Genomic DNA, 18,181 nt, shown 5'->3' on the forward strand with positions numbered 1-18,181 from the left:
TTCTGTTGTCACCTGGTGTGACTTTCTGCAGCAGTTTTAAATGCTATGTTCCCACATGCGCTAAGCCACACCCCAGCTGTGGGCATTTGTTTCCTTGCAGTGACTGGTGAATGCACACATTTACTAGGCCTATTCACTATAAATTTAAAGTTACAGTAATACATATGGAAAACTTTTCTGTGAAATTAAACCTTTCATACAAACTTAATTTTAATTACAAAAACATCTCTACGTAAGTAAAAACAGGTAAACTAATTTTTCAATTTTTTAACATATTCATTCAGAAAACCTACTTTATTATAAAATGGACTTTCGGCTTTAACAGACACTCCTTCACCAGAATTAGTCCATTATATCAATGTTCTACTGTATTAGGAAAATTGTAGACAATATGGTAATTGAGCCTGCACCTTGAACTTTTCAACTCTGTTCTCAGCTACTCAGTTTGTGTTTGTACTTTTGCAAAAAATTAGCACTTATGTTGGGGGGAAGGCCTCTGCTTTCGTAGAGGGAACAAGTCTTTTTCTTTTATCTGGACTAACTTAAGTTCACCTGGACATATCACTATTGATGCTAACGTGAGTTGCTAAGTCAGGCTATCTGAATACGTTTGCCTATTTTTCTTGGCCTGCACCTCTCTACCTTTGTTCTGTTGTCAGCGGGCCTATTTTCCTTCTTTCATTTTTTTTAAAAAATATGTTTTTATTGATTTCAGAGAGAGGAAGGGAGAGGGAGAGAACAGAAACATCAATGAGAGTGAAAAGTTGTGACCTGCTGCCTCCTGCACGCCCCCTCCTGGGGGTCCAGCCCACCACCATCTGGGCATGTGCCCTGACCGGGAATCAAACTGGCAGCCTCCTGGTGCATGGGATGACTCAACCAACTGAGCTACACTCACCGCGTCCTCCTTTAATTCTTCATACTACATGACAAATACCTTTATTTATCCTGTTGGCCAACCACTGCTTTCTTCATCCAGTAATTGCATAACTCCCCCTTCTGGCATAAGCCCCTTGGTTTTCCAGCCTAGCCTTCCTTCCCCTTAAAAAAGAAGGGTGGAGGGGCAGAAATCTTGTTGGAAAATAGAAAACTAATCTCATTTTCTTTCTAATTAAGATTTGTGGTAATAGAACCTAAACACCCTGACTTGCTCAGTTCCTCAAATTTATATCTTTCTTTCTTTCTGTATTGTACCACTGTGAGCCTTCCTTGTTTTTATAAAGTAACCTCTTGCCTCTAAGATCCCTGTGCTCTTTCTCTCTGTTGAACCAATTTCAATATGCCCAAGTGTCATTTACCACAGTATAGTTAAATAACACCAGTTCTCCAACAGCACAGTTCAAATTTCAGTTACGACAATATATTAACTGAATAATTGCATAAAATACAAACTTCTGTGCCAGCTCTCCAGTCTGCAAATCACTACATAAATAACAGGTGTGCCTCATGATCATAATCAAATGTCACTTCGTCACTTCTCTCCGAGTCTCTCCGTGACTGTTCACTGCACATCTGTTATTCATTCCACCCTCGGAGAGCAAGTGTATAGTTGTGTTGGCACCTCATCTCCCAGTGATAAACCCTTGACACAATATGGAAGTGAATAATTGAAAGAGGGACTTGGTCAGCAAAGGTGAATTGCTAGAAGTGAAATTGAATGTGATTAGAAAGACTTGAAAAATGACAGCTATGTCGAGACCTGGGCCCTGTAGGAAGCTGTGGTTCAAAGCACATGAAAAGGTTCTTTGAATATAAAAAAGCAGAGTGGCTTCAACATCTTGTAATTTAAGTTGCACGGGGAACGGAAAGCTCCTTACGGTTTAAAAACAGAGCGCTTACTTCTGCTTTGGATTGAAAACTGTTTAAAAAAACCTCCATCGGTTTGGCAAATATTCAGGCCAAGTGTTGAAGTTAGTTACCTCATTGAAAGAAAACAGTAATTACAAGGGGATTGAAGAACTTTACTGCCAATAAAAGATGGTTTCATCATCTCAGAAGTCACCATGAACTCACTAATGTTATCTGGGGAAGCTGCTAGCGTGGATCAGAATGCTATTGTGAAATTTGTGCCCAGCCAGGTTTCAAAGATTAGTTAAGGTGTATGCTACGATTGTGAAGGAATCAACCCCATCAAGAACTTACACAGCAAAAGATGTAGGGTCGTGAAGCAGTCATAAAGGAGGTAATGATACATGAGCTTTCTTATTAGGACAACACAAGAGTGACTTTAAAACCTGTGATTATCTCGCCAGTTAATTGTGGCTAAGGAATTAGGGGGTCAAGAAAATATACATGTGGTTGCCTGGGTACGGTCCTGGGGGTATGAGGCAGAGGCCCTATCAAGCAAGGGTTTCACCTTAATGCTTAAATGTATTTACATATTTGGGGGTAAAAATGGGATATATCATCCTTAGTTTAGAAAATGACATTTTGCCAGCAAGATAGAAGCTTAGAATAGTTATTTTAATCCCTTGCCTTGTGAGATTTAGGCTTAATGTAATATTCGGAGGTTAAGTGAATATAATACATTGTCCCAGAAGAGAATGACAAGAAATAAGACCTCAAAAAACATGTGAATCCCTAGCCAGTGTGGCTAAGTGGTTAGAACATTGGCCTGCACACCAAAGGGTCTTGAGTTCGATTCCTGGTCAAGGGCATGTACCTGGGTTGCAGGTTCGATCCCTGGCCCCAGTCTGGCACGTGCAGAGGCAACCAGTCAATGTGTTTCTCTCTCATCGATGTTTCTCTCCCCCCCACCCCCTTCCACTCTCTAAAAAAAATCAATGGAAAAAATATCCTCAGGTGAGGATTAACAACAAAAACATGTCAGAACTTGTATTTTGTGAATTTGGGTTTTGCGTTCTCCTGCACTCCCTCTATGTTTACTTTTCTAAAAATTTCTTGGGGAAGGGTAGGCATTAACAATGCTAGTTTTTTTCTGATTATTTTGTGTAGCTGTGTTTTATAACAGAATTTGAAAGTGTAAAAATAAATTCAAGTAATAAATTAGGAATTACATTGTCTAAGAGAAACGCTTCTCTGTGTTAAAAAAATGGGGCACCTCTATAGCTTGAAAAGCTTGACTTCATAATTCATGGCTTGAATTAGTTGTAGGAAATGTAATTTGCAATTACTCCGTTAGCTTTTTTTTTTTTTTTTTTTAATGTTGATTTTCAGAGAGGAAGGGAGAAGGGGGCGAGAGAGAAACATCAGTGATGAATCATCCATCAGCTGCCTCCTACACGCCCCCTACTGGAGATCGAGCCCACAACCTGGGCATGTGCCCTGACCGGGAATTGAACAGTGACATCCAGGTTCATGGGTTGATGCTCAGTCACTGAGCCACACCAGCTGGGCTACTCTGTTAGCTTTTTGATGAAAAGGGAAAATTAAGAAACTTTGTTTACTTTTGCATTAGGTTAAAAATGTATTACCTTTTTACATATAAAAGTAATATATGTTTACTATAGAAAACTTGGAGGACATAAGACAGCATAGGCTATTTTAAAAATCATTGTCATCTGGAATACTGTTAGCTGCTGCTCATGGTGTGTCCTCATGGTTGTTTTAGCCCCTCGGTTTTGCTCTAATAGTTGGTGTCCTGTTCTGATTAGTCATAGCCAGTGCTGTGGTGGCTGATAAGTAATGCGTGAAATCCAACTTTTCGGAAGTCATAAATGTTAAAAATTCTGGTAACTGGAAGTTACTTTTTTCTCTGTATCGCACCTTTTCCCCCTCTTTAACATTATATCATGAAATTTGCCTATGGAAACGAAATAATTATTTTATTTTGTGAATTGCCCGCTATGGACTTTACCCTTTTTCTGTTGGCTTTTCATTGTTTATTAAAATTAAAAATATATCTATCTTTATTGATTTCAGAGAGGAAGGAAGAGAGAGAGAAACATCGATGATGAGAGAGTTGTCATTGATCGGCTGCCTCCTGCATGCCCCCAGCCAGGGATCGAGCCCACAACCCGGGCATGGGCCCTGTTTATTAAAATTTGTAGTTACTCTTTATTTGACTCTAGAAACTTTTGCACATATACCTCATATCAGAAACAAAACAGAAAGCTTACTGCCTCTGTCACTCATTAGTAGGAAAACATACTCATGCTTTTGTGAGTGAGAAAAGGGGTAGGATAAACTTTAGGTAGGTGACCTAATTTAAATGCACTCTTAGCATCTGAAGTCAGGAGGGCGCCTGGCAGACTAGACACTGTCAAAGCCTAGTACTTTTGGTACTGATGGGTGGTGGTGGGCGGTGGTGGGCAATCACAAAACATGGCTGCTGGAAGTACCTTGCTGGTATCAACGGTATTTCTCAGACTTGGTGTTGCAACGCAACTGTTTCATCTTAGTGCCAGGCAAGGATCCAAGGCTTGCTTAAATTTAAGTAAATACTTCCAAGGTCCAGGTAATTAATATTTTCAAAAATCACTTAGATTTGAGGTCAGAAAAGCTTCATGATTTGATTCTAAGCTGTGGGCTCATCAAGTTGGCGAGTATTCATGTGCACCAGCAGCCCTTTTGGGGAAGGGTGGGATCCCATGAAAGTGCCGCTCTGTGAAGTCTAATCTCTGTCAACAGATTCATTATGAGTAACTTGAAGCCTTTTGCTCTTACAGTTGTAGAGATACTCAGAGTTTATACTCATACCCAGTTCAGATTCCAGTGGTCCTTGGTAAATTGGCTTAGGTGGGGAATATTTGTCCAACTAAAGGTCAGATTAAAGAAGGATATAATACTAACAGCTTGTACGTCTTGATATGTTCAAAGAAACAAAGAAACGCTCTTACCACTTGATTGCAAAATTGAATTTAACTGCTGGCTGGTATACTTTGCTTTAGTGCTCAACTGAACTGGTAGTTCCATCTCAAGACTGGTTATTCCAACTCTTTGTACTATAGAGGCCTGAGCCACGGTAGTTTAAATCATTCAGTTTTTCCCCTCATTAGCCCTATGTTTGTACAAATCATTTTGGCACAGTGTAACACACTACCCCATGTTTATGTGGCTTTATCTGCCTGATTAGCATGAAAGTGCCTTGAGAATAAATACTGATATTTGCTGTTTTTAATTCCAAAGTGGGTAGCACAAATGTTGCACCTAATAAAGTTTAAAGATAGATGGTTCCCTTTCCGAGTCTTGTGATTCATTTATAAACGTGCTAGTTTAACAGGAAAAGAGTAATGGACCTAGGCAATTAAGCAGTGAGTCTCCTGGCTGACACCTGCTTCAAAGTATGGCCTTGCACAGTTCCAAATCTGTTATGTCACTCATCAGAGTTGATCTTGCCTTAGTGTAAAACTGTACTAAATATGCAATTGTCATCTAACAACATTAAAAAATTTTTTTTCACTGGTTGAAAAGCCTCTTTAGTTGTAATTGTTATATTTACCTTTTTTTTTTTAAGTCTCTGGGCCTAGGGATGGATGTTACCACCAACTTCCACAAGATGGCAGATGAAACACTTTTTTTTCCTCATGTTCTTAGGTTTCAAACAATTTTTAACACACCTTACCTAGGCTCTTAAGTATTGTTAAAATCTTCTTTGCTTTTTCTTTAGGTGGGCTGTATCAAACCGAGAAATGCTTATAGCCCAAAACAGCTCCTTGGAATTTAAGCTACATAGACTATATTTTATTAGTTTGTTAATGGGCGGAACTACAAATCAGCGAGAGGCATTGCAATATGCTAAAAATTTTCAGCCATTTGCCCTAAATCATCAAAAAGGTGAGTCAGGAGTCACATTTTTAATGTTTTCAACAGGCCTTTGGCCACCATTGGAATTGAAGCTTATCTTACCTAGATCTAATACATATTTGCTAATAAAGACAATTATAGATGATAATCACAGAAAAAGCTCTGGCTAGCTCTAGAACAAAAATAAAATATTAAAGACTCATAAATGAAGTCAGAAAATGACATTGCATTTTTTGGAATTTCATATTAAACTAAGAGGAGACATGAGAAAAAGTAAATTATGCACTTGCTACCCCCTTCCCTGGCCCCCATGCTGCTGTTATTGCCACAATAAAGTGTTTCAGGGTGCACCAGGTGGCAGTAGTTAACCCCACGCGTCATTTTTGGAGTACTAGGTTAATTCTACAGTCAGGTATATGTGGTGGCCCCTTTTATAGCATAATTATTACTTCTCAAGATAGTGGTAATTATACTGTACTATTTATAACAATACAATAACTGGAAGTTCAATATTTAGTGATTTCTTTTTTTCTCCCTTTTCTTTATGCCATTTCTTTTAAGGTGAAGGGAGAAACCAAGCTTTTAAAGATCAGAATTTTAAAAGATTGTGAAATTATTTTAGGCTGTGTCAGTTGGGGAGTGGTGATTCTTGCCTTTCTTGGCCTATTACCTGCAAACCAGCTCTATTTCAGGTGTAATCATTCACACCTCTAAATTGCTGCTGCTTTTGTTTAGACATTCAGGTTTTGATGGGAAGCCTCGTGTACCTGAGACAAGGGATTGAGAACTCACCATATGTTCACCTGCTTGATGCAAACCAGTGGGCTGACATCTGTGACATCTTTACACGGGATGCCTGTGCCCTCCTGGGTCTCTCTGTGGAGTCCCCTCTCAGTGTCAGGTATGGAAATTGGTCCTATTACTAAAATATGCATCACATTGGTTAGTTCTTCTTAATTAGCTGCCTAGTTCTTGGTGTTTAAAGCTGAGAGATTGTCTTTCTGAAGAAGAGTGCAGTTGATATTTCAAGAGATTGGCATAATTGACAGTGACAGTTTTAGAGCAGCAGTTCTCAGTGAAATCTGTGAATCTCTGGGGTCTCAGCCTTTTGCACTGGATTGACATTTGCATAGATGGTGGGGAAACAATGGTGAGTTAATTGCTTGAGCCTTAGCACAGATCAGAGCCTTAGCACAGATCAGAGCAGTGGTCTCAAAACCCGCTGCATTCCTCACTCCATGCACTTGCAGTTGAAACATGCTAGTTTTACTTAAAAATGTTCTTGATAACACATTTTAAATGATTAGTTTTATTAATTCTTGACCTTTGAGTACACACCTTTTTAATATTCTTTGTGACAGAATAGGAAGTTCACATAAAACACTCCAGCTTCATGCCAAATGTGATGACTATCTCAGGAAAAAGCACCTGTATGTTTGAGTTATGAGCTAATAAGCTAGTTTCTTTTTTCATGGAACACAGTTTTTACTTGAAAGAATCACTAAAAGACAAACTACAGTTATTCATACTCAGGTGTTTAGATGACATTTTAAAAAATGAGCAAAGGGAGACTGTCAAGGAAAGCAGCTGACAATATCTTTTGACATAATGATAAAATTCAAGATTTTGAGCCAAAATAGAAATTTGGGAAAACTTATACCACACTGAGCTTGATAGCTTTCCAGTACTTAAGGACTTTTCTGAGGAGATTGGTGGTGATATTAGTGAATTTATTATTTTCTATATTGTGTAATTAGATGTGTTAATACTTTGAAGATCTTAATTCAGTATGATCTTACAAAGTCATGCATTGAGTAAAAGATTCCTTTTAAGTACACGACAGACCATTGGATTTGAATATAGCACAGTATAAAATTTCAATGGCAAGGATTCAGATTCCATGGTAAAGTTAACCTTTAAGAAACTACTGCTTATTGAGTTTTGTTGTGGCATTAAAGAATATCCACAATTACCTGAAGAGCTAATTAAATTACCACATGTCTGTGTGAGGCTGGATCATATATTTCAACCAAAAGAACACGTTACAACAGATAGAATGCAAAGGAAGATTTAGGAATTCAACTGTCCTCTATTAAGCCAGTCATTAAGGAGATTTATAAAAGTGTAAAGCAATACCACTTCTCAGATTTACTTTCGGTTTGGAAAATACGGAGTTTGGGGTAAGAATGTTATTTATAATGTAATAAGTTTATTTTTAAATGAATTAATTAAAATTTTTCTTGGTTTTAATTTCCAATACAATAAGTGATGTTAGATATAATCCACAAAAACAAATACTGTTTCATATCCTTTATATTTAAGCTTGTAAAGGGGGCCTGAAACCAAAAAGTTTAAGAACTGTTTTAAGAAAATAACTTTCTTAGCTCTTCTTTTTGTTTAATTCCTCAACTGTTTTTAATCCCTGCTATGTGGTAGGCAATGTGTAGGATACAAAGATAAATAAGGTACAATCTGCATTCCATAGGGTGTACGCCTGAGTGTAGGAGACACTCGTGCAATTGACTGTAATGCATGGCCGGGCTGCAGGTCAGGTTGTCTGGGGAACAGACTGCAGTGGGTGGAGGGTGAAAGCAGCAGGATTAGGCAGAGGGAAAAGTTGGGACGTGATGCTGGCTAAACAGAGGCCTCAGTCCATCCCTGAGGAGCTCTGGAGCTCTGGTGGGCCCGTGGAGTTGGCCCAAATTGAGACAGCAGGACTGTATCCATGTGGAGCATTCATCAGATGCGACCCTAGTCAGGTGGCTTTCTTCAGCTTAGGACAGTCCTGAAGAGGGACTCAGCTGAGAACTGTCAGTACTTGTGCCCTGAACAGGGGTGATCTGGGTCTAGAAGGAACTGTGCAAGAAAATGTCTTAGAATGTCATTAATGTTAGGAGTGTCATTAAAGCCCATAAAATCTGGTGGTTCTGTAAAATTTGAAATTGTGTGTGTGTACACATGTGTACATGTGCACTAATTTAGCAGAGCAAAGGCCTCTGTGCCTGTGTTCTGTCTAAACACCAGGGCCCTCTGCAGACAGAGTCTGGAGGAATCGACATTTCTGGAACCAAGCTGACACTAGCCCGGCATTGACATTTCCTCTTCTGTCTCCCAGTTTCTCAGCAGGCTGCGTGGCGCTGCCCGCTTTAATTAATATTAAAGCTGTGATTGAACAGAGGCAGTGCACCGGAGTTTGGAACCAGAAAGATGAATTACCTGTGAGTTTCATTTTCTCTTGGTTATTTACCTTTCCTACCATTAGAATGTTAAGGGTTTAAAATGTCAGTCTTGCCTTTTAACTGGGGAACATTATTGTAACTGTTTTACAGGGATTCTCTTATGCAGAAGGTGACATGATTAAATAATAGAAATGGGAAGCAGCACCTTATGGAGGCACTGGAAGAGTTTTCTTAAAATTTTGACTTAGAGTGGCAGTGAAAGCTAATGAAGGCCCTGGCCAGTGTGGCTCAGTTGGTTGGGCATCATCCTGATGCCAGGACAGGAGTTAGATTCCTGGTCAGGGCACATGCCAGGGTTGTGGGCTTGATCCCTGTTTGGGGGCATGTGGGATGCAGCCGATTAATGTTATGCTCTCATATCAATGTTTCCCTTTTCTGCCTTCCTTTTTCTCTAGAAATCAATAAACTATTCTTTAAAAAAGGAAAAAAAAAAGTAAGCTAATGAAGGAGACCTCAGAAGTCGGGAGGGTGGGATATACTGTAGTGTGCAGTGCACTCTGCATGTGACAAAGCACTTGTGCTACGATTTTTTAAAATATAAGAGCAATGAGTCAGTTTGATTGGATTTCCTTTTATCTTAGGCATTGATATTCATGAGACCATGGGTTTGAGCAGGTTATATTTTTCTAATACCAATTAAAATAAGTACATAGCTATTAAATTAAAGGTCTTAGACATCTGCAGTCATCATTGGCCCTCCAGTGCCCTGTGTCCACTGCTGTCTGGAACAGGCCGTGGTTTTAACCATCAATTCCATTCACTTGCCAGCTTTCCACCTTCCCTAAGTAGTTTGTCCATCTCTAAAATGGAGACCGTCCTTCTCTTTGGGGACTATTAAAGGCTAGAAATAACATAGGTCTACTTAGAATAACATGGGACACAGTAGATACTTGAGTTTTGCCTACAGGGAGTGACAAAGGTCATAGTAGGTGTATTTCCACCAGGCCTCTGACGAGCACTGCAACTTCTACTGGAATTATTCCTGTACAGTTGTATCACAGATCCTAACAGACTAAAATGTGCATTTGGCTTTTTGCATCTTTTCTGCCACATGTGTGCACAGGTTTGTTTATCTGCAGTTACCTTGTTCTTCCAGCTGGTAACTGTTGGTTGGTTGCCCAGCATCTCCTTAGATCTGGTTTGATTCAAAGCACAGGTGCATCCCCAGTCCTGAGTGTGGTCAGGGCACCAGCAGCATCCCTGCTTGACTGTCGCTCGTTTGAGCAAATGGAGAACTTGAGCCTTCCCTTGCTTTGCTGAGACAAGTGCCTGCAGGACTCTGGCAGTTTCCCAGTTATGCTGGAAGCACCTCTGATGCTGGTGCACTAGCACAGAGCCTGCTGAAATCGGAATTCACCTAAAGCCTGTGCGTCAGGGTAGTAAAGCACTTGGAAGTGATGACCTGGCCATATTCTCTCAGGATTATTGTTACACTTTGTTGACTTTCTTGAAAGAGTCTGGGTAATAGACTTTTATATTGAGGGCCATTGTAGATTTAGAAGGAAAGAAAACAGAATTAGCATTTGTGGAGCCCCTGCCATATGCCAACCACTGTTAGGTGATTTCATAGCGTTTGTTTTGTCCACTGCAAAGAGAAATAATTGATACAGGTGCCATGGGCTGTGATGTGAAAAGTCCTGCTGAACTTTTGCTTAAAGCCCTTGTTGCAGGTGGTTTCTCTGGGCCATTATACACAAAACGTGGGAAACTTGGGTCCACAGCTCACACAGAAGCAAACCATGTTTAGTTTGATTTTAAAGGAATTAATACACTGAATTCTATCACCTAGCTAAGTGTGCTGCAAAACAGTCAGGATTTCTCATAGGTTTTACCGTTAGGTGTATCTGATGAATTTTCGACAGTGTTCGATTTCTAGAGCATTCATTTGCCTTTGACTTAAATCTCAAACATCAGAATTTCTTTTAAAAGTAGTGTTACATATCATTTCAAAGGGGAGCATTTTCTCAATCCATTGAGATTTTGCTCCCCTGCCATTGTCATCAGTTTGGCTCAAATAAACTCATAAAAGTTCTATGGGGAAAAAAGTAATTTTGAAGGTTAATTTAGAATTATGAAGTAATATTTGAATCCCTATGACTTTCCCTCTCTAGTTAGAAGAGCATTGTGAAAGTTCGAGTCAGAGGAATAGATGTGACCATGCTCTCTGCTGCATAGTGCATGCCAATATGAAGGTGTTCTGAGGAATAATAGGCCTTTTGACTTTTTTTTAACAGATTGAAGTGGACCTTGGTAAAAAGTGCTGGTATCACTCTATATTTGCCTGTCCCATTCTTCGTCAGCAAACAACAGATAATAATCCGCCCATGAAATTGGTCTGTGGTCATATCATATCCAGAGATGCCCTGAATAAAATGTTTAATGGTAGCAAGTAAGTGCCTGACTTTTTAAATGTTAGTAAAATTTTTCTTTTGTAACTTAGTGGGAAGAGGAGAAGTAACGAAGGTGAACAAATGTCGCTAGAATTTAAAAATAGATTTCATAACTATTCATTTGGCATAATGGGTGGTATCTGATTTTTTGTTGTCAGTCTTTTTAATTTGTTCACGAATTTGGTGATTAGGTTTATAAGCATGATCTTTAACTCTTTTTGGGTAGGCGATCCAGTGTTAACCTCCTTCCCCCTTTTTACACAAATGGTAGCATGTAGCAGACTATATACTGTCCTGTGGCTTAGTTATATATACTGGAGATCTTACATATGCTACAGAAAGAATCCTCATTCTCTTTTTAAAGCTGCAGATTATTCTACTACATGAAAATAATGATCATGAAACCAATTCCTTATTGATGAGGATTTAACTTTTGTTACTGTAAAGTGAATTACCTTATCTGTATGTGATGCATAAATTTATAGAATTGAAATCGCTGATTCAAAGGGTATATATATATATATATATATATATATATATATATACTTTTCATACATTATGATCCCAACTTTTTATTAGAAACATCTCAAAAGCCTATTTCTTGCGTAGGCAGCTAGAAAATTGTTCACTGGAGGTTATTTCAGACCCAGTATGGAAAAGTCTTTCCTTTAAGAGGAGGCCCTGGCATGTAACAGGGTGTTTGTGCCTTCCCCAGACCAGGCAGCCATGCTGGTTTTGTGTGCCCCACTACAGGGCATGTCGGCTGCTCTTAGTAAGCTACATACAGCGTAGGCTCAGCAGCTGGCATCAGATTTGCCGCACTTCTGTAGATTGTGTGACCAATAGATTTGAAACTCATATGGTGGAGATAGGTGCAACCTAAACCTTGGAGAAGAAAAATTGGATTGACTTCTGAAAACCCCCAAAACAATTTTTAGACCAGTTGTCTTTGCTTTGTTTACAAAACAGTTTTTACTGATTTCCACTAAAGAAGAGCCTTTCAGTTTAGGGTCTGGCTTAGATTGGTATTTATTTGTGACCCTTCAAAGCTTGGCTGTTCTATTAAGGGAAAGCACAGTTCATCCTCAAAATATAGACATGTTTGTGTATGTTTGTGTGTCGGTCTGTGTGTGTATAATTGTTAGAGGTAGTATATAACAATATGATATTGAATGCTCAGTACTGATCCTGTGCCTTCATTGTGTGTTTTTCCCCTTGTCTTTAGATTAAAATGTCCATATTGTCCAATGGAACAAAGTCCAGGAGATGCCAAACAGATATTTTTCTGAAGAAATAATTTTAATTTGCAATTTGTAAGTGAAACTGAATTGTGGGTGCGTTTCAGAAGAGAATGTTCCATTTAATGCAGCTCACCAAGGACTCCCGTGTTTTTATAAGCTAATGCTCCAAAAACTTTGCCAACATTTTAGTGCACACACACTGAGGGAGTGTTCCAGATATTATCATAGGGCTTTATTATATTCTTGGTCTTTATTTCTGATCAAGTAAATACACCAGCAGTTGTCATTCAATGCAGGTTTTTGTACTTAATTATATGGTGATTTTTTTACTTTTTAAGAGCAGAAACAGAAATTGACCTCCCTGCCATGTGATTAGTATTTCTCCTGCTTTTACTTTTGTCATTTTCTTGATAATTGTAAGCTTTGGGAATGTTTGTGAAGAAGTTTTATTTCCTGTTACGTGTACATAATTAAATGAAAATTCTTCAGAGAAAGTTTGAAAAACTGAATTGTGCTTATAAAACTAATTTGCCTCTTTTTTTTTTTTTTGCTTAAAGAAGAAAGCTGTGATAGATTCAAGTTTGCTTTTTGATCTTTTTCTCTGCTCAGTTCTCACTGAAAAGTCAGCAGACCTGCATTTGAGTTCTGCTGGTAGCCTGGCTGCCTGTTTTTTAAATCAACATCATGAATTTAGCAGGTTGGTGTGAGAAGTCTTCCCCTAGAATAGAGTGGAAGGAGCACTATTGTTTCTTTGCTTTTATTGCCAAGAGGTGCTTGTTTTAAAAGTGTGTTCAATAAAATGAAATTCTGAAGTTAGAAGTGTTCTTAAGTTGATATTTGCTCCCTTGGTCTTAGTAGCCCTGTTCTCTGAAATTTGCCTTCAGGACTTGGCTGTCTGTCGCATTTGTAGATCACTGCAGACACAGTATTGTGTGTGTGTATGTGCACCAGCATCAAACAGTGTGTGTGCATCTGGAAGGGAAGAAGCATGTTCCAGTCCTCAAATGCAGTGACCAGAATCATTACTTTAACCCTGAAAGTTAGAACCTAGCAGATTTTCTGTAGTGCAGAATATGTTTATTGCTGTTTTTGTATTTGAATAGTATACTGTTCAATGCCTCCCCTACAGCGTGTATCATCTCATTGACTGTGAATCTGTATATTATTCTAATGGATACACAATGATCTTTTCTCTTGTGAGGTATCTTCATTTAATGCACTATCCAGAAATAGCCATGTGTAAGAGTCTTTCTCTGTATGATGAACTACATGGAAAAGACTTTTGTGGACATAATTCCAACAAACCTGTTGCATTACTTCATTATAAGAAGAATGTTATATGGATGTCACCAAATACTTTGCAACTTTATTTCATCTGACATGGAACTGAACATCAATATAGGAAAACTTTCATGAGAAAATGAAAAAAGAAGAAAATAGAAGCCAAGAGAACCATGACACTTCACATTTTAAACTACAGATTGACTTAGGTTGGGAGGGAGGGGGAGAACGGATTTGGTGCTAAGTTAATTGGAAGGTGTCAGCCTTTGCAGTAGTATACATACCAGCCTGGCTGGGTTTTCCCGAAGTGCTTACCTGGGAGAGTTGGGTTTGGTTTATAAAGCTGGGGCACTGCAGAAAGCCCTGCTGGACTGATGCCCGGCCAGGCTTAGGCGGAGGGCTGCTGTGTGCTGTGCAGGTGAGCCAGGAATCGTGGGTGGGGGCCTGCTCAGAGTGCTGGCTTTGTTCAGCCTCAGCCTGAGCCCCACAGCCACTTTTGCCCCATGTTTCTGCTTTCCTGGAACAACCCTCTGAAGTTCCCCTCTCTCTACTAAAGCAGTGAAGGAAGAAAGCAGAGAGAAGCTCCTTGGACTCCAAACAAAGGTAGAGAATTCAAGGCAGTACTCTGGCTGAGGATATAAAACTGGTTTATTATATATTTTTTTCCTTTGAATTAAAACCCAGAGTGTCTTTTTTTTTTAATTTTTTTTTGTTTAGCTTTTCTTGCTAGGCCAGATTTAGCTTTATTCATCACTTACCCTCACCTACCACCTCCAACACCTGCATGTCATTCAGGCTTCACCAGACGGGAACAGCACGGACATACTGCTCTCGAGGCTGGTGGTAAATATTTTTGGCAGCTAGAGAGAGACTCGCAGTTGTCTTGGGCCAGTTTCAGGGACAAAAGCCAGAGCTCTGCTTTGTCCCTCTCCCAGTGTTGGGCGTCCTGTTGACAGTTTCCTGTGTAAGGTCCTTGCAGTCCTACTGGGCAGGTTGGGGCCAAAACTTTGAAACTTGATCGGATGATTTCATGTGAAAATTATGTCTTGTGATCCTTAACTAAATGCATGGACTTAAAATTCATTGGTGACTAAATGTGAAGGAGAGGTGGATTTGAAGAGGCCAGACCTTAACCAAAGATACCGAAATACAGTAAGCTGTCCTTCCTGCTCTAGAAACGCCCTCACGGGGGGCCAGCACCTTATCACATGGATGTCAGCGGTGGAGGTGTCCTTTGTCACGCTCTGCCTTCCACCTGGAAAGGTCATGGTAGAACCAAGGTTTCTTACAGTCAGACCACTTAAAATAATGTACGTTGGAAACATTTTCAGAGTGGTTAAGTTTCTTTAGGAACCATTTCCATTTATCAGTCATGGACTCTGCTAACCCAATAAAACCTTATTAGATCCTTAGATTCTACTTTAGCCAGAGCACCTGTGCTTTCAAGTACAGTCTGAAGCGCAGTGGCTGAAGTTGTCTTTCAATCTTCTTTCTCCATGGTGTGATCGTCACAGATGCCATTTCTGTCATAGTGCTGATTATGTGAGACTTCTAATACATAAATGAACGGGTATTGGTGCCTCTTGATTTTAAAACTTTAAAGAAAAGAGCCACCTCACATTCATAGGGTGTGTGAGTATTTTATGAGTGTATGAGCATTTAATTGAAAATAAGAAAGTTCTGAAGTAAATCTTTTGTTTTGATTTTCCCGTAGCAGCTGTGTATACAGAGACATTAAGACCCACACCAGCTTATGTGGGGAACGAGGACCCTTTTTTGTCTCCAGGTAGTCCCACAGGTTATGCAGTTTACGTTCAGTATCCTTTATGCTGTGAGTTATTTCCACCTTAGTGATTCAGCCTTTGGGATAGTAGAGACTGCAGAGGCCAAGAGCTCTTGGTTATCCGCACAAGACAAGCTGCTGGCAGACATTAGCCCTCTGGTTCTCCAACTCAACCTCTGATGAAGTGGACTGTCAGCCAAGCTGGTCAGTTTTCTTAGAAGACTCAGGTTATTTTCAGGGAAGGTATGGAGGCATGATTTGGTTAAATTCATCACTAGGATGTGTAAGGTGAAGACACAAACCAAATACCTTTCATTAACTCTACATACATTATCTTTGGTAACACTAGAGTGCTGTGGTCTTGAAGGAGTGTTAGCAAGGACACACCGCTGGTACTTCATAAGCCTGTCCTCTGTGGCGGGTTTATGTGGCACAGTAGTGTTTACCATAAGCAGGTACAAACTTCATGGACTGTTTATTGAACCATAATTGATTAAATACCAAAAATAGAATGACAAATGTATTTTAATAGCAGATGAGGCAACTAGTTTTAGGGTGAGTTTTCCACTGTTGATTTTACTTCAAGACATAGGGAGAGAAAACAGTTTTGTTTTCAGGACATTTCCCTCTACAGTTTTAAACTGTAGTGAGCATATGCTTCATTTACTTCCAAAGAGGCAAAAGCAGCTGGAATTGACTTATAGCACATGCTTTGTTTCATGTTGTCGGTGAGGACCTACACCCAGTTTAGCAGTCGCATAACATTCTCCAACAAGGCAGATGTGGGGTTCCCTAGGATTTAGTGCCTGATCTTTTCTTTTGGGAAGGGGTGGGAGTGAATGTATTGGGGATGGGAGGGAAGCAGGAGAAAAAAATGGGAGTGTGAGTGAGTGTGCATGTCTCTGAAATTCACCGTGACCCCCACCTGTGTCTAGCAAGGAACAGGTATTTAATGTATTTTGCTCATGACTGCAGTGTGCATGTTCCCCTCCCCCCCATTCTCTAAACTTACACTAAAAGGATTCATCAAATCATCTTGTTCAGATGGCTCAGGATTGTATTTCTTTTGCTTACCCTGTGCTCTTGGGTTCTATAGTATTTCTATAATTATGTAACAAGAATAGTGTTGCACTGTAATCTATTATATAGAGCTATATGTATGGAAAATTTTGATCAGTTTTTTAAGCAATGTATCCTGTTTGCAAAGGCACAATAAAGTTGCATATTATAGACAATAGGCAATAAAGCTAACAATAAACCTTATTTAACACAAACCATACTCATATTCTCGGTTCATTTGATTTTGGAAAAAGTCTAGCATATCCAGTAGTTTCAGAGATTTCATTTTAATTAAGTTCTGATATATTTAATTTATAAATTTCAGACTGATATAATAGAGTTTGGAGAACTATAAGAAATATTTTCTTAATGTGTGCATTCCTGTGTCAAATACATGGCTTCTCCTGTGCATATGTTTTAAAATTAAAGAAATGGACATTTAAAAAATCTTATGGAACCAGTTTGTATAAATGTGACAGGTATGAGGCAGGGAGTATGGAGGTGTCAGGGTGAGAAGAGAGCATTACTGAATGCCTTTGCTAAGAGCCTGCATATAAAGAATTTAAAATATCTTTTGTCACCACCTCATCCTGTTTCTGTGCCACTAGCAATGTGAGGAGAGGAGGTGGCTGAGCACCTTCCCGTTTCTAAGCAGGTGTTAAACACTTTAGTGTTTGCACTAACGCCCACAAGCTGTGGTCAGCTGGGACCCTGCCCTGCTCTCTGACCAGAGTGACAAGGGCCAGACAGCTCCACCCAGGCTGTCGGCATTGCCAGGGAGGAACAGAGGCTGAGCTGTCCCTCCTACTCAGAGACAAACTAAGGTAAGAGAGACTAAATCTATTTGTTTGCACTGGCTGGTATGGCTTAGTGATTTGAGTGTCGGCCTGCGCACTGAAGGGTCGCTGGTTCGATTTCCAGTCAAAGGTCTGTACCTCAGTTTCAGAAAGAAAAACATTCCTATCTGAGATTTTAGGTTTCCTACCTATGGGAACCATTGTGGGTCCCACCCAGTTACAGGTGGAGCTAGTGGCCCAGGTGATGTAGGCGAGGCCTGGCAGGACAGGCCAAAGATCTCACCACCTATTCCTGCAGCATTTGGGGCTCCCTGGGGCTGAGGGTGTGGTCTGTAGTAGCACTTGCAGCACCTGGGAGCTTGTGAGACATGCTGAATGTTGGGCTTCAGCCCAGACCTACTGAGTCAGGCTGCATGTTTGATGAGCAAGCTGCCTCTCCTGCAAGGAGCCTCTGGGGTGCTCCCTATTCTATGAAGTATCCTCCCTTTTAATGTAACATGTAAGGATCACATGCACTGAACATGAGGAGTACATGTTTCCCCGTTTCTTGATGACTAAGTCCTGAGTCATCAAGAAAAGTTAAATTTAGTGTGCTTTGAGAAAACTTCTGGTGCACAGTTATTTTTTTAAATTAGTGTATTTCTTGGAGCATCTAGGTAATTGAGGAGGTGTTATATTTGCAGCA

The 18,181-nt window shown here is 39.8% G+C and overlaps 1 protein-coding gene across 2 annotated transcripts in view; it reads left to right on the forward strand.

Moving 5' to 3' along the window:
• The window catches only part of RMND5A (required for meiotic nuclear division 5 homolog A), a 61,754-nt gene extending 44,835 nt beyond the window's left edge, over positions 1 to 16,919 (forward strand). The window contains exons 5-10 of one of the 2 annotated variants that reach the window (XM_087823681.1): positions 5,570 to 5,736; positions 6,442 to 6,607; positions 8,822 to 8,924; positions 11,180 to 11,334; positions 12,561 to 12,648; positions 13,778 to 16,919. In XM_087823681.1, the coding sequence (XP_087679807.1) occupies positions 5,570 to 5,736; positions 6,442 to 6,607; positions 8,822 to 8,924; positions 11,180 to 11,334; positions 12,561 to 12,624 (655 nt within the window). In that variant the 3' untranslated portion in view covers positions 12,625 to 12,648; positions 13,778 to 16,919. Of the gene's footprint in view, positions 1 to 5,569; positions 5,737 to 6,441; positions 6,608 to 8,821; positions 8,925 to 11,179; positions 11,335 to 12,560 lie in introns of both variants that reach the window. The other variant, XM_016201761.2, reaches the window with a different exon arrangement.
• The last annotated feature ends 1,262 nt before the right edge of the window (positions 16,920 to 18,181 follow it).

The sequence above is a fragment of the Miniopterus natalensis genome, chromosome 13, assembly GCF_054644295.1.
Source record: "Miniopterus natalensis isolate mMinNat1 chromosome 13, mMinNat1.hap1, whole genome shotgun sequence".
Taxonomy (NCBI): domain Eukaryota; kingdom Metazoa; phylum Chordata; class Mammalia; order Chiroptera; family Miniopteridae; genus Miniopterus; species Miniopterus natalensis.